This window comes from Cibotium barometz, chromosome 34 (genome assembly GCF_041138505.1).
Source record: "Cibotium barometz isolate CiBa-2024 chromosome 34, ASM4113850v1, whole genome shotgun sequence".
Taxonomy (NCBI): domain Eukaryota; kingdom Viridiplantae; phylum Streptophyta; class Polypodiopsida; order Cyatheales; family Cibotiaceae; genus Cibotium; species Cibotium barometz.
In genome coordinates this window covers 6130221-6153989 of record NC_141079.1, presented here as the reverse complement: position 1 = coordinate 6153989, position 23769 = coordinate 6130221, and the positions used below count along the sequence as shown (strand labels likewise).

At 40.0% G+C, this 23769-nt stretch overlaps 1 protein-coding gene across 1 annotated transcript in view; it reads right to left on the bottom strand.

The window, feature by feature from the left end:
• Positions 1-5624, bottom strand: part of LOC147618654 (uncharacterized) — a 51688-nt gene extending 46064 nt beyond the window's left edge. Inside the window, exon 1 of the mRNA XM_086774353.1 lies at positions 5361-5624. Coding sequence (XP_086630479.1) covers positions 5361-5624 — 264 coding nt within the window. The remainder of the gene's footprint in view (positions 1-5360) is intronic.
• Positions 5625-23769: the final 18145 nt, after the last annotated feature.

Here is a 23769-nt window from a genome sequence, read left to right as displayed (position 1 = left end):
TCTCAAGATATGTTTTTTTGAATAGATCTACTTACATTGTTAGCATATAATGAATTTTGGCTTGCAATAGTGTGGTACTTTAATTCAACAAGTAAATGATAGGGCTTCACTTTTTCATGATATTAAAATTAATATTGTAGAAAACAAATCAATGGATAGTTTATTCGGGGTGTTCACTCTATAGTGAATTTATACATCACATGCATTTAAGGTATCATTTGAAAATCTCTAATTTTTTATTTTTGAGTATTTAAATGACTCCTTTGTCTGGATATGAAACTCACATTTTGAGTATTTAGATGACACCTTTCTCTAGACATGAAACTCACATTTTAAAACAACCCATTAAAAAATCTCTTATGTAAGTACGTTTTTATAATATGTCCTAGATATCTTTAAAAAAATACCTTCTAGTGAACTAACTTGATACACTTATAAAGTATTTATAAGTGAAGCCTTCAGATCAACAGGTAGATACTAGCGACGAGTCCATGAATCAGCTCTTTTCAGAATTCTTAAGTTTGGGTGGTTTTTCACACTTCACCATCATCTTGTGATTACGTATTATGGAAACATATATTATAAAAACTGTACTAACAAAACCATGATACAAAATCCTAGAATGGGTATGCCATACTTAAAGCAGCGAGACTTTACCAAGGGGGCAACTTTGAATTTTGAATTTTAAAATATCAAGCATTATCAAATCACATTATGTAATAACAATTATTAGTGCAAGGATTCTATCACCCACATTTGACCACAATGAGAAATTAAGGAAGGGAGTGAGGGTGAGGTCAAAGCATGGACAAATAAAGATATAAAAGCCATTTCCATCATTGGGTAAGCCTTGGGGATAAAATGATACATCAAATCAGCAACAAAGAGCATGCCAAAGAAGCCTGGATGAGCTAGAGAAAATGGTCGGGGCTAGGGTAAGAAATTCATAAATAAAACATGAACACTGAGTTCTATGGGCTTGATATGGAGATCAAAGACTCAAAGATTGAAAGGCTTATAGATATCGGTGATTCTATTTGATCACCAGTAGATGAGAATGCTATAGTATTAGTGACCTTGAATGATCTTGGCAAGGAACATATTCAATTTCAGACCCCTATTGTTGGAGTTCGAGAAGACTTTCTTAATTTTCAAGAATTGATTCTTCTCTCCTGATCCCTCGAGCGGTTCACCTAAAAATATGTAAGTATAGCATGTAAGTTCAAATGAAGGGGTTTTTTAATTCAAACTTTTAAGGTAAATTTACAGAAATACATTTACAGAAGGGGTTCTTTAAATCTATTTTGAAAAAAAAAACCCATAAATCCATAAAGAAAAAGGGGTCATTTTATTCATGGAAAAATTCATAAGTTAGGGGTTTTTTAAATACCCCTTGAACACATGTGATACATAGGGTTTCTTTTAGTAGTGCACCCCCTGAGCCTCATCCATGAGAATATATCCTCTGAAAATTCACATGAGAAAGCCTTCTACTTACATATACTCTAGGAATCCTTGCATTAAGCCTCTAGCCAAAGTAGATGGCCTCTAACCAAGTCTCTTTGACATGTGGCATTTTTATCCCTCTATAAGTTGTTACCTTTCATAGCATGTGTCCGTTGCCCCACACTCTACACTCTCCACTTTCCACTTTCCACTTTACTTTATCGTCCACAAGTTTATTCTTACAATTATGTACCGCACTTTCTCCCTCAACACTCGTCCTCAATAACATCTTTGGTGACACCATATTTTCTAATACTTGGTTGACAAGGTTGCCAACAACAAGCCAACAACCAACACCGAGGGGGTAACAAGGTCTATAGACTATGGCATCTACAATAACCAATGAATTAATGTCACCGCTTGGGACGATGGTGGCATCACTTTTGTTTTTTAGGCTTCAAGAGTGTATGGCGACAAGCTTGTAGAATTTTTTAGTGAATCTGCTTCATAATTGTATTATGAGAATCACCATTAATTTTTAGTGAATCTGCTTCATAATTGTATGAGACCATGAATGAGCCAAAATATGTCTTGGGCACCCACCATGGACACACTTTTTATGTGAGTGTGAACACCTATGCCCTTGTACATAAGTCTATTCTCTTTCATAATGCAAAGGATCCTCCCATTTAGCAATGTGAGCCTTTGCTCTTGTTAATCAGCCTTTGGCATCTTCCTAGCCATTGTCTAAATCTATGCTAGCTAGTGTGCTTGTGAGAGAGGAAGTGTGTGTGAGAGGTGAGGAAAGGGAACTAACCATGAAGATGGAGTCGTGTTGGTGTGACAACGGATGCAAGAAGGAGTTCTTTACACTCAAGGGTGACATCCTTGGCTCAGGATTGGCTTATCGACCAATGTCGCATGACATTAAATAATTACATTAGTGATCCTCTGTTTGCCTTAACAACATTTGATGGAGTTTCCCTCAAGGCCTCAAGGCCTCAAGGTCTCAAGTTCTCAATGTTGTCCAACTCACCCAATTAGCGAACCTTAGAGAGGGGAGAGAGCAAGTAAGTCATGCTACTTCGGGAGCCTCAATAAAGGACCTGGTGGTGGCTACAAGCATGCGTAGCTATCTTTGACTTTCTTTTCTCAAATTTTTATATTTTACAAAAAATACTAATACATTATAATTTATAGTATGTATTTTTTTCACCAATTGAAATTCAAAAAATTTCCACTAAACTTTGACCTTGTCTTGAGAAAAACTGATAAAAATTTAGCACTTTTAGTTGTATAATCGGCCAGTCATAAGATTTTGCACTCTAACCTTACCAAGACTTTGATTAAAGAAAACTGATCACACTCTAAACTTGACCTTTTTCTCACCTGCTAAGAAAAAAGTATTTGGGTAGGAGTGGTGCACTAGTACTTCTACTACGGATTCCTCGCTCTTTGTGTTGCTAGAGGTGCGTGACCCTCGGAACTAAACCATACGGGTATTTAAAAAAGTGGGAGGCATAGGATCTATAGTGGGGAAGGGATGGCACAAATCGCGATGCGTGAGCAGTCGTCGGATTGGATCGGAGGCTTGGATTACTTTTTGAGTAAACTAGGGCAGCAGGGAGGTGGTGGGGTGTGATTCTGGCCATTTGAGTCACCGAAAATTGAAAAGACAAAAATATATATTCTTTATTGAGCCCTTTCTATGTGATAGAGAGTATGGCCTAGTGGTCGTAGCTTTGGCTCTAATCGTGAGGGTCGTGGGTTCGAGTCTCACATCCTCCTTTTACTCAAAAAGTAAATCCAAACCCACATCCTCCTTTTACAAAAAAAGTAAATCCAAACCGGGGGGTGCCCGAGTTTACTTTCGAAGAGTGGGGTCCACAAAACAAAACCCGAACGTGGGGATAAGGATAGGGACTTAAAAAATTTCTCAGCGAAAGTGTGGAGCATGGCAAATGGAGGATATAGGACTCGAACCCAAAATCCTTGCTATTAAAGCCGGGTAATCTACCACTAGGCTACGATACCATCTGTCAAAAACGGTAGATGAATAGAAATTTTGACCTGGTTTACTCAAAAAGTAAACCTGGCGGGCGGCCGGCCCATCATACGCCCTTTATCTTCGTGCCACCACTTCCCCACCGTAGATCTCGAGTCGCCCACTTCATTAAATGCCCGTGTGGTTTAGTGCTGACAGAGCGCGACCTTCGCGTAGCCCTACCAGTCCCACGTGGCTATAAGGAGGTAAGAAGAAGAAGAAGATGAGCACAATTGCAAATAACCAAGGCGAGGCCACGTGGCATTTGGCGTGCGAGGGGTGCGTCTTGTTGACTCGCGTACGGGAGGCTTGGGCCACTTGGGGTGTCCAAGTGTTCACTGATGTGAAACACGGCATTTGAGAGAGGGCAGGTGATTCACCGGCCATATCTGTGCGAAAAGCAGGAGGAGGTCGTGGTTCACTGTGGGTTCGCAGAGGGAATCGAGCTAAGGCATGCATGCAACAGTGAATGCCGCAATGATCCAAGACAAGGTCCCGAGTTCCAAGAAAGGAGGGCAACCGTAGGGAATAGGAGAGTGGCTACATGCAACAGTGCATGCCTTTGTGGTGGTCCAAGACATGACGTACCAGGGTCTCCATTCCAAAAAAGGAAGGCAACTACAGGGAATAGAAGAGCCTCGGGCAGAGATTCCCTGCAAGATGTTGAGCACACGCAACAACACATGAAAGCAAGGGTATACACAATGTTCTTTACTTCCATGGACCACTATCATTGCTACTTCTTCACAAAGACACCATAGAGAGATGCAACTTCCATTAGATTTCAAAGAAAAATTGTAAAATTGTAGGATATTATGACAAACACTTACGAATATGTTGAACACATGCAACAATATATGAAAGCATTTTGGGCCTCAACTATCATCTTAGCCTTCCCTGTCCACCCTAAATTTGCAATGAAGGTGGCAACTTCTACTCAATGAGAATCCTCCTTTTCCTCTTCAATGATGCCAAAAGCTCTCCATATCCCAATAGTTGTTGTTACTTTCACCTCTAGCATGTTCTTGTTTGTAAGGTCTACCGCTTTCTCTGGTGTGAGCTTCTTGTAGAGCTCCTGCACTTCAAAAATGTTGTTGTCCATGCTTCCACAAGGGCATCCGATCTAGGTTCCTTTTCTCTGTTGTGAGCTTCTTGTAGAGTTCTTGCATTTTAGATGTTGTTGTCCATGCTTCCATAAGGGCATCCAATCTAGGTTCTTTTTCTTTGAGGTGCATGAAAGATTTACGAGCTTTACTTAAGATGCTTGCAAACATAGTAGTATTAGAGGGATTGCTGGATAAAGCCATAATAAAAGAGTTTATGCCTATCCTATTGCAATATGAACATATCATTGAAAGATGTGATCTACATTAGTTGTAGGTACACTACCTTAGGTGGGTGGTTTTAATACTTTGTAAGCTATGGGTCTATGATATGATTAATCATAGTGGTCCAAGGTGATCTTAGATATCTTAGGCACCTTTTGGATATGTGGTAGAGGATGATCTTGTGGAGACAAGTGGCATGCCCACTTGATATAACTTGATATAGGCGGCCCCCCCCCCTCGCTTGATGTATAAATACCCCTACACCCTATGTGGGTAGATCCTTCCTTGTTTTAGCCTTCGTGGTGTACTTCTTTGGAGCGCAATATAGAAGTGAGTCTTTGAGCACTCTCTTTGTTGACGACAATGACCTCTAGTAGCACCATGTCAACCTAAGTACTCAGAGCATTCAATAAACTAAGTGTTAACCTTCTCCAGCACTCAGAGCATTCAATAAACTAAGTGTTAACCTTCTCCAGCAGTAAGTAAAGATCTTAGCTTTGAGAAGGATCAACATCAGGAGGCTAGCGAGGTTTTGGGCAAACCAAGATGTCGAGATGCAAGGATGGCCAACTGCAAACGGCATTGTAGGCTATTTCCTTCTTCTTTTTCTGTGTGAAGACATCGAGGCTTTCCATCGTGTGGTGATTGGTTCTTATTTCTCTGAGAACCCGAGGGAACGCACTGAGAACTTGAGGACCCTGCAAGTAGCAAGCGAGGAACTCTGCACAATAGTAGCACTCGACGGCCAGCTTCAAACAAGACGTGGTGGGGTATGGCGGTGAGTTGTGCACTGGTGGTGGCGGCATTAAAGAAGCAGTAGTGGACTACTTTTTTTTTTTAGCAGGTACAGGAAATTTTTGTAGAAATACTCACACACCCCCCAACCCCCGTATGGTGGAAGGCACCCCCCTCGGGTATGGCACAAGCCGGGGCCGAGGCCGCCCACATATCAACTTTGGACTTATAAATCTCCCAAGGGAGATGATACCACATGAGGCCCCCACAAGATTCGAACTCACGACCTTGGGGATTAGAGTCCAACACTCTAACAGTTAAACTAGCGCTGGGCGTCTCATCAAGGCGGCAACTCCAGTCGGCGGCATGCAACGCTATCAGCCAGCTCGACTGCAAAAGCGATTCTTTCTTCTATTTTTGTTTTTTTTTTACTAAAACCTTAGTTGGATTACCAATGAGCGCTAGTTTAACTGTTAGAGTGTTGGACTCGAATCCCCAAGGTCATGAGTTCGAGTCTCGTGGTATCATCTCCCTTGATGGGAGATTTATAAGTCCAAAGTTGATATGTGGGCGGCCTCGGCCCCGGCTTGTGCCAAACCCGAGGGGGGTGCCTTCCACCATACGGGGGTTGGGGGTGTGTGTGAGTATTTCTAAAAATTTCCTGTACCTGCTAAAAAAAAACCTTAGTTGGCATTAAATGCCCTCGTTACTATTTCTTTGAGAAATTTCCTGTGTGTGGTGTAAAGCCCATTTTCTATGCATATGTGTTCACACTCTTTGTGAGTGGAAAAACAAGAAAAACAAAAACAAAGGAAAAGATGAAAAAAAATCATTATAAAGAAGTCCTCCTTGTGTAAAGAACTTTCATCCATCAATGGTCCATGTTTCTCATGAGATGAGAAAAGATGGCACAGCCTCATGTGAATCCACCAATGTGGTAAAACCAAAAGATAGATCTAAGGGTCTTTACACACCGCCTAAGGGTGTCACAATATTGTCCAACATGTGGGCAGCCAAAAAGTGCCTTGTGCGCTCTTGAATGGGCGTACCCCATTACACACCAACTGCCCATGCCTGTGTTTATTAAAAAAGTGACTGCCCATGCATGGGCGCCCCCTTTACACAACTTGCATGTCCATGTACCCAACAACCCCAGCAGCCTGTTGACCTACATATACATGCATCTCCACTAGCCCCAGCAGCCTGTTAACCTACTTGTGCATGCATCTCCCCACCAGCATGCTTACGTGCGTATACATGCATTAGGACATTTTGGAGATCATTTGTAGGGCCTTCTAAGAAATTCACGAATTCTTATTTTCTCTCTCTAGAAAAAATGTACAAATATAAAACAACTGAATTTTAAGATATGATTATTCTACTCTTGCATTTATGAATAGCTACAAGCTTTTCATAAATTCGAATCCTAATATAACCTTATTCTACTATAATTCTTGTCAGCTTGTCATAAAGTAGTTATTTTCGTATCTTATACACCAAGATAGGGCTCTTTAATAAAGTATTTCGCGCTTGGAATTGAAATTCTAATAAATCTCTTGATAGTATAAGCAAGATATTATCACCCTATCTTCACCCGTACACGTAGTCCATGGAGAGCAACAGTGTAAGCAACCATTCTACTAACGTGCTTAACGAAGTAGATAATAACAGAAAATATCTTCTCCACATTGATCTTGATAGTGAGTATGAGCCCATTTAAAAGCGCAGAAAACAATCTGCAACGCTCTCATCAAATGATAAGGCAAACATGAGAGGGTCTGGTTTTTGCAGCACATAGATCTTTGGTGTGATGGATCAATCTATCCTATTAACCCTACAACCGCTTCCCATCCTCCATTCTCTAATCCCGCAACTCTATTACGTTTTACAGGAGATGGAGTCAATGGATTGCTAGGATACTGGTAATCCATTGCTACCTATGCAAATAGTGAAAGGCAATACTCTCAATATACCAAGCAGCTCAACTTCTTCGTTCAACAGAAGAATGCAAGGTACTAAAATTGAGAATGGAGAAAAATGATGTAAAACTTGCAAGACTACGGAAACAGTTGAGGCAATAGAAAACAAGCGTTGGACTACGACAAAGGAAGATAAAGCTCAAGCGGCATACTCACTTAGCCATTCAGGTTCCTTAGAACCTGAAGCCTGGATCGGGTGGGCTAAAGAAAAGAATCCAAGCAATAAAGTAAGAGATGCATTTAAAGCTCTGTTTATTTTGTATTCTTGATGTTAGAACTTATCATTAGGTGGCTTAAAGAAAAGAATCCAAGCAATAAGGTAAGAGATGCATTTAAAGCTCTGTTTATTTTGTATTCTTGATGTTAGAACTTATCATTAGGTGGCTTAAAGAAAAGAATCCAAGCAATAAGGTATGACTATGTTAGAAATTATCATTGACTGTGTTCTTAATGTGTAAGATATTATCATTGTTATAACTACAGGGTTGTACTACATCCTAACAAGGAAAATATTAATCTGAATATGCATCCAGCAAAGTAATTTAAACCTCTGCTTACATCAAGAATGGCAAAGGAAATGTTGAAGGAAAAGAAGTTCAAGGTGGTTAAAAGAGATATAATAGAACAATTTGTCAGTAGTAATGCAGTCTCCACAACAGAAATATAGGATGCTATGGACAGTAATGGAGTCAGTCGAAGAGGTTACAATGCTATTCAGAAGTCACTATCTTCAGTTCTTGATGCCAAGGGAATCAAAGGGAAACTACTTCCAACTCCTATAGATGCCTCGAGATTTCAGGACAAGCTGAATGCAAAGGTATTGCAATACATCGGTAAACCCTACCACATTGAAGAGGAGTTCAATGGAGAAAGTGGCAGCATTCAATACAATCAATTCAACAAGATATTCCTAGATATGGAGCTTTTGCAAAAGAGAATGGTAAAGTTCTATGACATCACTTACGAGGAGACAGGGGGTGTGCTTCAATTTGTCATCAAGCTTGATGAATGTGAGATTATCAAAATGAAAAAGGTAGAAAGAGTGACAATAACACTGACGAATAGAGCACTCAATAAATGCATGAAGGATGATAATCCGCAATATTTCAGCGTGCAATCTGAAACAAATATATGGTGGCTAGGATCATTTGAGGTAAATCATATTGCATTTATCTACAGACTTGTTTTTCTCTTGTTTAGGAGGAAAGTTGACATTATCTATTTATTTGTACAGGTCAAGAAAGAAAATCATGAAACATTGTTTTGGGTGTTTCATCATACACCCATTCCTAAATTGATTAGCGAACAGATGAAGGGAAACAGAATCATAGCGTTGACAAGAAGGGAGACTTCCAAGTTTAGTGGCATCTTGCAGGTGACCTCAAGACACTCAAGTTCTTATTCAATTGCACTAATAGAGCTAACGCAAGGTCACCCTGTCTTTATTGCATGGATTCTGCAAAAGATCTAGACTCTAAGTGGTGGAGAAGACCACCAAACCGAAATTTGATTGATGAGAACTTTCGCCTTGTATTTGAGATTCCTCTCATCAATGTACATATTTGTACCCTTCATGCGTTGTGCCGTATCATTGAGAAATTGGTGTTTCTCTACATTGGATTTGCTTGGAAGATAAAGAAGGTGCCAGAGAGAAAACAAGCCCTTTGCCCATTGGAAAAGGTGTTGTCTGAGATTGGACTACATGGAGGGAACTTTTGTTATGAAAGATACTAAGAAGTCAACCAATGATAAGGATGTACCAATGAAACTATAAATTGGAGGTGTTAAAGCAAGAAGATTTCTATCAGAACCCCTCCACAGCCAGAAACACAAAAGCACCAAGACAGGAAAAGTATATAAATCAAACTACATTAGAAGAATCACAAGTACGAACAATGGAAAAATCTCCATAATGCAGTGAAAGATCAAGAGAGTGAATCAAGGCATGCAAAGGCAGAGGTTTGGCGATCAATTGATGTTCTTTTCAGAATGTGTGACAAAGTTAACTGGACATAACAAGATAAAAAGACCTTTCAAGACAACCTGCAAAATTTTCAAAAGAGTCATGAAGATAGCTTGGACAGATTCCAACATAACACACTACATGGTAAGGTTCATGATTATGTTCTTTTAGTTGACATGCACAACTGATTCATGCACATTTGATTCTCTTTTTGTTGATATGTAGCATATTCTCTACAACCATATGCCATTTTTTTATCTAAAAATATAGAAACCTTAGTACTTGGAACACTCAAGAGATGGAAAAGTCACACTATATGGCACAAAATGCATATTTCAGGCATACACAATATGGTGGAGGAAGGAGAAAAGCAAACAGCATGCATGAAGTATTCCAATGGTTCTACCACAGAATACTCCAACAACTACACAGGAAAGAAACCTTAAAGTCATCTAAGATGCTTCCAATACTTAGAGGTATAGAAAAGAGAAAACAAAAAAGATCTGAAGCTTTTAAAAACTCAAGTGCTATCCAAGCACAAAACAAATGGAGAGAAAAAAAGATTTATGTAAATCACTGTTGGATTAATAGAATGTAATGATACAAGAAATTTTTTAATACAATCTCAGGATTCTCTGTCCCTGAGTAATTTATTGCTAACACGGTGTGTTGGTTGCTTGAATCTGAGTAGAAAATGTTTTCCATACTCATCTAACTCCTCAGGATTCTCTATACCTTATAAAGCATTAGCAGTGTATGTAAGACAATAAGCTCTCCTAGAAGCTCTTAAGCCAGGGTAGTATCCAAAAATATCTACTGCACTTACTTTCTCTAAAAGAATTATCTTATCATATGTTTTGGATATTATTGTACTGCCAAAAGAAACCGAGAGAGTGTCTTGAACAAGAAGTTTGCTAAGACACCCTATTGGCTCATAGAATTATGGTAAATCAAAATCTTTGTAGTTGATAATCTCTTCAGGTAGTAAGATAATGCAGCATCTCTACCACGGTAGCTCTGATTGTGCCTCTGTAAAAATTGATCTGGCTCCTCCATAAAGGTCTTCAAGAAATTTGAATACCATAGAAATATGAGAGAGAGAGAGAGAGAGAGAGAGAGAGAGAGAGAGAGAGAGAGAGAGAGAGAGAGATTCCAGTACCTGAGTGCTTTCATCTGCCTACAAATGCGTTGTTGATCCAGAGATCAATTGAGCTCTCTTTTGCCGGCATCTTCTTGTCCACCCAGCCTCGTGTAGAGTCCGCCAGCTTATCAAAACCGTGATCCTCCTGAAACTTTTTGAAAGACTGATTGTCGGGGACTAATCCATCATCCCTATACTGCCTTGTCTTATTGAAACACTTCCTTAGACAGTCTTTCCCATCAAAATTCAACTAGAGGGCCTCTTCGTCTCACTAGAGTCCTCTGAAACAAATCCCTCCTCTCCATCATAAAAACTGGCTATGGTAGATAGAGCGTAGTCTTCACATATCCTAAATGTATTCTGTATGTCACTCAAAAGGAGATACACCTTCCCACTAATTTCGAACTCCGGGAGTACAGGCAGGATCAACTGGCTGTCTTCAACATTGAACTCATGTAGATCATCTGGCATCTTCAAACCTTGACTCCTGAGAGAAGAACGAGGTCTAGGGTCTTTTCTTCTTCTGCCTCCCATTCAAGTTGGACCTTATTTAACAACTTCCATGTCTTCGCCATTAGGCCGGCTGGTCTCATTTGCAGGCACATCCTCATAAACAGTCTCCTCGTAGAACACCTCTTCCCCTAATGAAGGAAAAATAGTGTATAGAGATAGTGAAGGAAACATAGGAATCTGATCGATTCCTCCAACAGCCTATAGTGCCTAGGGTGTACGGAGCATGTCGCTTTGCGGTCAGAAGGAAATTGCAGATACCTTTTTTGGAGAAGATTCAGGTACTTGGAACTTGGAGAGCAATCCATTAAATGTACATAAGCTCTCCCACAAATAGGGACTCTCCCATTCCTGAGAGAAGCTTCAAAATCAAACCTCTCCTTTGATTGAAAATCTTCATACTGCTCCAAAACCAATGAAATGTCAAGTGGCCTATTGAAAATATCAGCCAATATGTGATACTTCTCACTAGCCCTAGAAGCGTAGATGAGATCAAACAATTTTTCATCATGATAGTGAGTGATCTTTCAAAATCCCTGTTACAACCTCCTGTTCCTTACGAGTTCCTATAGAGAAATCAACATCCCTTTTTACTAGCTTCCTTGCCCCATGACAGGAATCAAGGACAAGTTTGGCATATCCTTATTAGCTTCTACCATAGAATCTAAGCTGTCGGCACTACTGTCATAATCCCTACTGGCCTTAATTTGTTCCTCGGAATCGGGATCCTCTACTTTAAAGGCACAAATATTTGGAATAACACTGGAAGGCCTGCTTAATTCTGCAGACTCACTACTATAAAGTATGAGACCTACAAGACTCTTGACATGCCCGTAATCAAATACAGAAGACATTGCTGCATTTGGTTAAGCAGATTCAGGTACTTCACTCTGCACTATAAGAGGAGTGTCGCTTGAAGAAACAATTGAACCTAGTTGTTATGGTGAGCACCCAAGAACCCGACAGTTCCAAGTTTGGATGGTGGCCAAATGTGGCTAGATGGTTAGAAGATGGATTATGTAGACTTGACACTTTGCCAAGTAGGAGGATGCATGCTTATACGGGCTATTTTGTGAGCACTATGGATAGAAACAAAGAACACACTGTTCTTGCCCAGGTTGGAAGGCTTATTTGCACGAACACACTCATATGGTCATGGGAGCTATGCAAAGTTTCCAATGCGATATTGTTATCGTCTAACATGGTCCATGTCTGATGATATGGTTGGTTGATCATTTTGGAGTAAGTCATGGGTTGGTTGATATGGCCGACCTATGTTCATACCGACCCTAGGCACTATATATAAACTAGTTTGATAGCCCTTATTGGCATCATTTTGGACTAAGTCATGGGTTGGCCAATATGGTTGACCTATGTCTATACCGACCCTAGGTAGAATAGTCTGATAGCCCTTGTTCATCATCGAGTTCATTGTGTTCAAGGATTCTTGTAAGAAAAACATCCTCTAGCTAGAGTCTATCTAGATTGCCGTCAAAGTTCTTACCCAAAGCATATGAAGCCATCAGTTTGTAATCAAAGTGCAAGCAATAACACTGCTTATGCTCCACTTATTTCTACAATTTAATGATTTGTGTTATGCAGATTCTACTTCTTTTATTGCGTATTCTTACATAGAGTTCATGCATGCATCAATTTCCTTAAGTACTTCCGATTACTTGACTACAAAGCTTACTCTATGGGAAATATAATGAATGCTTAATATAAATGGATTAAATTTATTTAAACAAGTAGATAAATGAGTATGATGACCAATTACTGATGAAGCTCCATCTAACCTAAAACAAGCTAGATTTTTAGCATCAAGTCCAAGACTTGATAAAAATTTGAGTGTATAAATCATACAAACACGATGCCATTTCCACTCTCTAGTTCTAATAATCTTAAAAAGATGGTCACATGCTTATAATTTTCAAGAATTGATGCATAAATAATGAAATTTTGGTTAGTTCCTATGTTTGTAGACTCATTCATCATTAAACTAAAAAAGATGACTTTGTTAATCTACCAAGCTATGGTTTTAACAAAAACTCACTAATATAATATATTGCACAAAAATAGAACAAGCCTTATTGTTATGATACATGTATCAGTAGTAGGAACAGAGGAGAAACCAAAAAATAATAGTAATTTAGAGACTGAATTATACTTACTAATAAATGCTAATCTTCTCTTGAATCATGATAAGATGTAGCAAAGAGAATCCTAGTCACTAGCTTAGATTTATCTTTACTCTTCTCCAATGGTTCCTTGGAGTAAGAACTTTAGTGATAAGCAATAAATTTATGAGAATTTGACTTTGTATGATGAGAAAGAGTGCTTATTTGAATATTTAGTAAGCCAGATTTACCAAACTCACTCTTGCATTTTGAATCAATTTTGTAAAAATAAAAAAATTAATATATGGCATACCTGTCTATCAAAATATGCCTAATGAAATGTTCTTTCAATCCCTTGTTGTTTGTCTTCTAAGTTCCTGTGCTTCCCCAACAAGTTCATTGATCTCTTTGAGATTATCATTCTCTACTTCAACAACATCATCCTTAACAATGGTAGATACATGTTACTTACCTTTCCTTTTTTAGATCATGGTGGTGCATCCAATCAACATTGTCCATCCTTGTGAAGCCACACATCCTGAAAAAAGTTGGAACATGTGGGATGAGACAAGATTGAGAGGTATCTGTGAACTATCTAAATAGAAAAGTTACAATTTGTAGGCCTCTATAAGCCAATCCTGCCATGAATTATTTTCATAAGAGTGTGTAGGTGTCAAGAGAATAAAAGTTAGCCAGTCTTTCATGTTGCAGTGGTAGGCAGATGTTAAGCTCTGTGTGAATGCAATATGCCCGTTATGGGTAAGATTCATATGGATCTTCTAAAGTTTGTGGAGATCTATTATGTTATACCGATTGATTGGGTTTACTTGCATTATCATGGATATTGTTGCTCTCCTGCCGCGTAGCTCATATTCCTTGTCCTTGATATCTCCATAATCAAACCCATTATTGTTGAATAGCCTTTCTTTCATCATGGTGTCAAAACTTGTGCTCCACCTTGTGTGTTCGTGTTACTAGTGGCAATTACATGGCTTGGTAGATGCCATCCACTTTTATGACTCTCTTTTTTGGTCCCATCCTATAAAGTTACCTCTCCTACCTTTGTCCTTTTGTCATAAGCTTTTATGAATTCTATAAACATGCTTGCATTGATTGTGCGGGAAGCTACTCTGCATACTTATCAAGTCCTATTACCTCTAGCTTTACCTTTTCTTCTAGGCACTGTTATAGGCGGGTGGTATTTAAATGTTTTTTTCAATGGCAATGAACATGTAAAAAATCTCCAAAAGTGTCAATATGCACGACTTCAATATAGAATTGTCAAAATGCGTATCGAAATATATGCAGAAAAATGCATTGAAATAAATGTTGCTAAAAGAGTAAAAAAAAACTCTTATATAACGATGCCGTTTTTGACACTTTTTACGACCCTCTTTTCGATGCCCCTTGTGACCTTTAGTTCGACTAGTATTTCAACAGGAACATTGACACATATTTTGATGGATGTAGGTTTTATTTATTTTTTGAATAATGGTACACGTAAGTGGTGCAATCTTGCACTTGAATGCACCAATATGCAAGTTTTAAAGAGTACTCCCCTATTGTGTACTCAAAGGTCACAAAATTTGAATTTATATTAAGTAGAAGAAGTTACATAACTCATGGAACCAACAAAAATATGTCTACAAAATACGTTCATGGAGCTGGCAAAAATGTAGTTAGAGGTCCTGTACATCAAGAAAAAAAGAACCTTTATCCTATAAGGTTACCTCTCCTATAAAGAACCTATTCATCATCACTGGGTGAAAGCATGAAACAGTGTATGTACTATTGGCAAAAGGGAGTTCTATACTCAATCCCAAATAAAAAGGGTGAAGGGACTTTAAATGAGGTCTTCCAGAATCCATTCTCCTTGCAAGCGTTGTCGCCAGAGCAGGGTCTCTCTCTCCGTCTCTCTCTGTGTCATTCTACAACCTTATGAAGTGCAGGGTAAGCTCTCTCTCTCTATGTGTGTGTGTGTGTGTGTGTGTAACTTTTGGTTTTTTGATTGTCTAAAGTGTTACAGGTGAATTATGTCTCCAAAGAAGCAAAATGTTACTCCAAGCAAGAAATCACCAAAGAGGAATGCAGCTTTGTCTCCAAAGCAAGATGCAACTCCCTCTCCAAAGAAGAATGTAGCTATGTCTTCAAAGCTCTCCTTAGCTAAGGGGAAGGAGAGTAAGAAAGATGGTGGCAAGAAATGTTTGACAGTACCAAAAGGCTATAAGCTCCCGTGGAAGTTCTTCTATCGTGCCAAGCCAGATGAAATTCAGGAATGGTTGGCAACCACTTAGGACCTTGAGAAGTGCAATAGACGTGGTTTCCACATCAATGGCTTAAAGGAGAGCAATAAGGATCAATTTCTAATCGTATATAAAAAGATATACTGTGCAGAGTGTGAGTGAACAATGAGGTGGGCACGATGTTGGCATGTGCTTATGCAGCATTCAAGCATGGCATTGACGTGGATTGGGATGCGATGCCGTAAAAGGTGTAAGTCATGAGGGCAGTTCTGTTAAAGAAGAGGATGGAGTAACACCAACAAAAAAATGAAAACCAGAGCGAATGCGGATAGAAAGCTATGAGTAGCATCAGAATGTCTTCGAGAGTTGGAAAGATGTGTCAGGGTGGAGGACTAGCAATTTTCTATTAGACCTGAAGTTGGGTAAGACAATTGAGAAGGAGGCGCAAAAGAGGTTTGATTCAATTCAGTTTATAGCTCAATGGGTCCGTAATAAAATTCAGAGTGCTCAACAGTCATCAAGCATCACTAGTCATGCTATCAATGGGAGTTAATGAACAACTTAGAGATGTTTGAGGCAGATCTTAGTATTGCCAAGGATACGTTGGAGGAATCAAAAATCAACTGCTCCTACATCGAAAGAAATTTGGCTGCTGCTACAAGCTCTATGGCAAGGTTGATTCAATTGTCTGAGCGCATTAAACAACATGGACTGCGCAGGCTGAGCCCCGCACCGATTGAGCATCCTGCTGGTTTTACATATATATATCTGCAAATAGAAAGGTAAGCTCCTTTTGACATGCTTGAGATGGATTATGGATCTTAAGATGATTTCAATATCACATCACAAAGTTTAACCATTGCTATATTGTGCTAGGTGCATGCTTTGTGGATTGGGCTTTTGCAAGGAGACATTAGATGTGGTGCTCACTCCATGTTACCATGCCTACCATTTGCTATGTGTGGCTATGCATTTTTCTAAGAGTCTTCAATGTCTTGCAGCGTTTTGTGAAGCTGAACATGTGCTCGAAACATGGGCAGCTGCATTTGGCTTTACTAAAACAAAAGGTGAGCAGTTTTATTTGAAGTACAGGTTTGTTGAAAGTCATGATGTTAGTAGCAAGTATCAATGCTCTCTAGACTACTACTTTAGTCTAAATAGATGGCAAGTTTTGATTTAGTAGCCCTAAGTCAATCAAAAGTTGTACTTAGGCATACTATGCTAGTAGTGATATCTAGGATAGCAGTTTACTAAAGTGATGTGTTGCCTTAGAATCATATATGCTGAAAGTACTAATCAATAGTAGTAAGTCAGCTCTAAATACTACTATGTTCAAGGAGACTTATTATCCTGATAGTACCAATTGGTATTATGTTAGTACTAACAAGTACTACTATCATGCTACTGTTTATTACTAACATCTTAGTAATATTGTTTAGTATTGATTAGTACTATATTAGTACTAATTAATAATATGTGACTACTAATTAGTAGTCACATAGCATTATTTAGTGAAATAAGTCAGTACAATTGTTAGTAGTAGTGCTAAGTAGTATAGTACCAAACAGTACGATGTTAGTACTCTTTAGTACTAACACATTGGTAGTACTATTATTTAGTACTAAAGCACTATTACCATGGTAGTACTACTATGATAACTAGTATTTCTATTTAGTACTACTTAGTAGTCCGTTAGTACTAATTAGTGAAATAGGATAGTTGGTAGTATGATGTTCCCAATCATTGTTACTTTTTTAGAAGCAGTGCTAATTGGTACTATGTTATTGCTACTTAGTACTAAATTTTTACATTTTAGGACTGTTATTACCTAATTGACAATAATATTACTACTATTTGAGCATATAAGTTAGTACTAACTTTGTGGCAATTGTTGTGGGCACCTTCATATACTACTATCTTACTACTACTATATATTGCAATTTAGAATTATATATTGATTAATACTGTCTGAGAGAGCAGTACTAAGGTAGTACTATCTTAGTACTGTTTAGCTTTAGTACTATCATACTTCTATTAGCTATATATCTTAGTACTAACACAATTGTTTAATAGTATCTTAGTATGTTACTATTGTTTGGTACTATCATACTAATATGTGCTAAATTTGTGCAGTTGCACCTTCTTCTACCACATGCACAGAGAAGAATGATGGGAAATTTGCATCTATTGATAGTTTAGGGTTTCTATCTCCTAGCAGTTCTAGTGAATACAAGAAAGAGTGGGTTGGGTTGGCACATGGATTATCTGCAAAACTAAGTAGAACTGACGTTGAAGAGCACAGTGGTGTTGGGACAAAAGATGGGACTAAGAAGATTCAAATAGAGGAGACTTTTGTTTCCAATGTTTCTGACTACATGGATGATGACAATGGGAGCAACAATAGAGAGCCTAAAGACAATGACGATGAAGATGATGATAGCGGGTATGATGAGTATCTAGTCTTGGAAAGGGTGATAAAGCAACAGGAAACCCTTAAGAATAAGGGTTTAGCCACCCTTGACCAGAAGGAAACATGTCCAACATCTCATGTGGTTGCTGAAGGTAGGAATTGTATTTTCAAATTTTTTTGAAATCATAATTTTTTGTTACCTGGGTGTACTTATTCATTTCTGATTTTCATATTGTATTTCTTGACTTATGGTGCTTTCCAAAATTAGGTTAAAGAGCTCAAAAAATGGGGGTTAAGGTCAACACATGAAGAAACAGACAAACCCAAAGAAGAGGAGTGTTGTCCCCCGATCAGAAGGAGAAGAATGCAAGCCCCCAGCTGATTTGGAAGCTATTGCAGAGATCACAGTATTGGAGAGGACAATGAGTGTGCTGAGGCTGGTGCCAAAGGCACATTGGAAGCTACCCCTGCTAATGAGGGTGCTATAAAAGATACATTAGAAGCCGCCCCTACCAATGAGGATGCTGTAGAAGACTCATTGGAGGCTGCTCCATCCAATCAGGGTGTTGTAGAAGTCATCCTTAGGTCTTCATCATCTCTCCATAGTCGTGGGAGAGAGCTATCCACATCAACAAGAAACTCAGAAATATATACAAGTGACTCTTGTACCAACCCTCGGCCATGCTACAACCAACCCTCGGCCATGCTACCTTCGGGTCTTGCATTTTGTCTCACGAAACCCTTCAAGGTCTTCATGAAGCGCTCGAGGAAGAACAACCATTGTGCATGTATAGTACCGCATATAGCAATCTCATCCACCAAATGCACTATGAGATGTAGTTGGCTTGTGAGAATAGAACGTGGAAATGTCTCCTCCACTAAACAAACGACCTCCACTGACATAACTCAAGCATTCTCAAGCGTGGTGGGATCTATTTCCTTTGAGCTCACATACCTAGAAATGAAAAAGTACACCATATTAGCAATATGAACACCTTGCATGGAGCATTGATATGCATCACATTTTGTATCATGTAAAGTACCTCACAAGCTCGCCCATCTTGTAAATACAATCTTTCACGTCCTTCGATGCACTACGAGAAATGCTAGTAGGTAGTATGAATTGAACACACGAGGAATGGTTGATTAGTTGCTTCTAATTCACTCACAAATTTGAAAGGAAAAAGATATTATGCACATAAAATACTTTACACCTCTTTTCTTGCTCTTTGTAAAGGCCCCCTTCAAACACCTCATGCATCCAGTGGGAGTACGAATTGTAGTAATAGCACGCTTCACCGCCACTATCTCTAGCTTTGATAACCTCCACGGTGCACAGGTAAAAAAACACGCCCATTTGGTCTCTCTTGTGGCCAAGCTTCATGCATCCTCCCTGTGGTACGTAGATCCTCCCTTATGCCTACGGAATCTCATGTCCCATTCAAATGTTCCCAAATGGTAGATGCCACATTCTTGAAGGTATGCATGGGATCAAGCAGGTGATTGATCTTGAGGTGGGACCAATATGGTAAACGATAAAAGATGGAGTATCTAAACAAAAGCTGGTGTTAGCGGGCAATCTTTATTTCCAGCCAATATAGCATACAATAGTTACAAACCCTTACCGGCTCATGCCAAGTGGTGGAGGACTCGTGGAACCGTCCCAAATTCTCATCCAATCTCCCGCAGTGAGTGATTGTAGGAGGACTTCATTCCAAGGGGCAACATATCTAGGATGATCAGGTGGGAGAAATCGATGGTGATTCTCATAGATGACCTTATTTAATGCGTCTGTCCGTGAGGCAACAAGCGAAGGAACACAAACAGGACATGCATGGTAACCCGATGTAGTGAGACCTGAACAATAGACGTAATTAAGAGTTGAAGGTGGGTTTAGGGTGCCATATCCTTTGCCTACTTATAATTAGAAGTGCAATGCTTACCTGAACACTCGCCATAGCCTGGGAAGTCATGCATCGTCCACATCAAGATTGCTTTGTAGTTGAAGTCTCGTGAGACGAGGGAGGCCTGCTCACATCATGCACCTCGATACCTCTCCAAAGTATCTCTAGCTCGTCAATCAAAGGCTCCAAACAAACATCAGGATTTTTGACTTTATGTTTCCCTGGAATTAGAAGGGATAACATAACATGTCCTTTCTTAATCGCCATAGAGGGTGGAAGATTATAATTCACCAATATCACTGGCCATACACTGTAAGAGGTGCTTTTGAGACCAAATGGGTTCACACCGTCCATACCCAATCCAAGTCTCAAGCTCCTAGGTTCTTCCTTGAAGCTTGGCCATGTGTCTTCAATGTGCTTCCATGCAAGAGTGTCTGCGGTGGGAGTTCTCCACTTGCCATCGGTTGATCGATGGCAGGAATGCCATGACATGAGCTCTGCAATGTATTTGCACTTGAACATATGTTGGATGCGAGGGATTATGGGAAAATGTCGCAGAACCTTACGAGGCACGTCCAAAGTTTTGAGATCTGCTCTATATCTTGCCTCTCCAAAAGTAGGACACTCTCTTGCATCCTTATGTAGTCCACGAAACAAAACGCAATCGTTGACGCATGCATGGATGTGCTTGTAATCTAATCCTCCAAGAGAGGTCACATGTTGCCTTTCCATATCTCTTGAGGTCGGTAATTTATTCTCCCTTGGAACCATTTTACACAATAGCCTGCACGTGAAGACCATAAATGAGGAAAAGCATTCGAGTAATTGACCCACTAGCATAATTCACCATGTGTGCAAAATAGACTTTTAAGCTTACTTGAGTAATGCATTCAAACTTGCATTGCTCCATCCATAGATGGTTTGCAAGTTTAGTAACTCAAGGGAGGCACTTAGAACAGAGAATGTGCACCCCTCAAACAGTGGAGTCGATGCTATGGTAAAAAGATCATCCTGCTTCATGCTATCATCCCTCCCTTCGGATTGATGGACATATAAATCCCACACCATATCATCAAACACCTCCTCCTCCACGGCTTCATGAGGTAATGGCGGAGGGCTACTATCACCATCACTCCATGCATCCGTAAAACGGTCCCTCCTGAAGATCCCACCTCATATCGACGACGCTTTGCCTCCTCACGGGCGACGAGCATAGGGCAACATATGCGGGTGTGGCACTGCATCCTGTATCAAATTAAAACGGGATCATAACTCAAACATATGAACACCCATAGGTATCTCAATCAACCTTAACTCTTTAACACTTACCATGTTTACGGTCGCATCCCATTCTCCATACTTTGAGATGTGATTGAGTGTAATCTTGCGTGCACGATACATGTTTTCTCAACATCGATCACACATACATTTGATTTTTTGCTCCAACCACATTTCGCGATGGTGGATACGGAGGGATTCATCCTCACTGGAGCTACTTGTTAAAGATGAAGACATCCTACAAATAAACAACCCAAAAAATTACTCTTGTATCAAATATTTAATCTAAAAACTCTGTGGCGTGTCTAAAACCGCGTCTATTCTGTGTGGTGCGCGTCTATAGGCACGTCTAAACCGTGTTATAAACACGCAATTAAATGCACATTTAGATGCGTATATAGACGTGCACTACACAGAACAGACGCAGTTTTAGACGCGATATTAGACGCAATATTAGACGTGCTTTTATAGACGCGATTTTCAAACCTACTTTTAGCACGCTTGCTTTTCTTCACATACTTTTAACGGGCTTGCTTTGCTATTAATGGACACAGCCTAGCATCCACACTTATCTCCAAGCACCCACACTTACCTCCAGGCTTACACAATCATCTCCAAGCACACAAGAGAAGAGGGTGAACAAGGAAGAGAAGAAAGAGAAGAAAAGGGTGAACAAGGAAGAGAAGAAAGAGAAGCAGCTTTGAAGAAGGACAAGAAGCTTCCATACCTCTATCCAAGATAAGTCTCTTTACGGTTGATCTTCTTTGAAAGTTGCTCTCTTTCGTATCCAAGAAACGAATGTTTTTGGTACAACTGTTGTGCTTTTGTGTCGGACGCATGTCCTTTTCGAGTTTTTAGAATAGTCCGTCTGTCTGTCAGAGCGTGTCTATAGACGCATCTGAGAGCATGTCTAAAAGCGCGTCTATAGACGCGTCTACTCTATGTTGGAAACAAATAGCTGTGTCTCTAGACGCGCTGTTATACGCGAAGATAGACGCACTTTGTTATCCTCTCTTTTTGTCTTTTTTTCTCCTCTCTTTTTCTGTCTTTTCCTCTCCTTTCTCCTCTCTTTTATCCTCACTTTTTCTCTCTTTTTCTCCTCTCTTTTCCTCTCCTTTCTCCTATCTTTTATCCCCACTTTTTCTCTCTTTTTCTCCTCTCTTTTCCTCTCCTTTCTCCTCTCTTTTATTCCCACTTTTCCTCTCTTTTCTACTCTCTTTCCTTCTCTTTTTTTCTCTCTTTTTCTCTCCTTTCCACTTCCACTTCCAAGAAAAGGATTGCATATTGAATGATGGAAATAAGTGATTGCATGAATGAAGAAAGGGATTGCATGATTGAAGAAGGGGATTGCATGAATGATGGAAAGAGAAAGCATGATTGAAAAAATGGATTGCACTCTATATTTTCCTCTCTTTTTCCTTCTCTCTTTTATCCTCTCTTTCCTTCTCTTTTCGTCTCTCTTTCTCTCTCTTATCTCCTCTCTTTTTCTCTCTTTTTTTCTCCTCTCTTTTCCTCTATTCTCCTCTCTTTCTCTCTCTTTTATCCCCTCTTTTTCTCCTCTCTTTTCCTCTCCTTTCTCCTCTCTTTTATCCCCGCTTTTCCTCTCTTTTCTACTCTCTTTCCTTCTCTCTTTTTCTCTCTTTTTCTCTTCTCAGTTCATCTTCTCAGTTCATCAAGTAATCTTCTTTTTTTCTTTTTTCCAGTTCATTATGTGGCCAGGAAGCTCTTCAGGCTCACTTGATCTTCAGGAGACCATCTTTCGGGAGTTATATAACCTTTTGGGGCACCCTCCTAGTCCTGGGGAGTTATACGGCTACATGACGGGTACTCTAAACACCCCCCAGGAGTCGGCACTACAGACTCCAAACCACCCCAACCCCACACCAGCTGAGATTACCCCAGCGGAGTCAACACAGCCCAGCCGACTACATAGCCGAGCCCCTTCCCCCATGCCGTCCTATGCCCCTTCCCCCCATGCCATTCTTAGGAGGCCCTTCTGCCTCGCAGAGCTGTCGACGTACTCCCGTGCAGTCGAGACTTGGTTCTCTAGCTACGAGTGGCCAGCGTACTAGCTCGACATGACACAATAGCAGGCGTAGTAGCAGGGAGAGCGGTGGGCGATGCATGGCATAGTGCTTTGGGAGGGGTGGTGGTTGGGACGAGAATGATTCAGATGCTTTAGACGTGCCTCTGGGTGATGGTACGATCTACTATGACATCACTCAGACAGGAGGCATCTTGATGGATGCACGGGGGAAGGACATCATGGCCTTCATGCACTCTCCTTCATGCGCTCTGTAGTTGCTAACAATTACAAAGATTGTTTTATTCACTACAAAGATCATCCAAAGACGGCTGATGAGACCCTTGCTGCTGTTCGCTCTAGGTATCCTAAACCCCCCAATGCTCAGTTCACAGATAAATGGGCCAAGTCAAAGATTGTTACGATACTTAGCAATAAAAGATCTTCGCTTAAGAGGCATGCACTAGCGGAGCTTGTCAGGCTCCAGGGAGGTCAACCACCACCAAGGGGCCCACCCCCTCCTACACCGCTCACAAGCGTGAGTGGAAGAAAGCAATGAAGTCAGCGAAGGAGGAACCCAGTCTAAAGCACGTGGAGGCACGAAGGATCCAAATGGAGCAATATGGAAGCGTGCATTTTGGAGCAGGG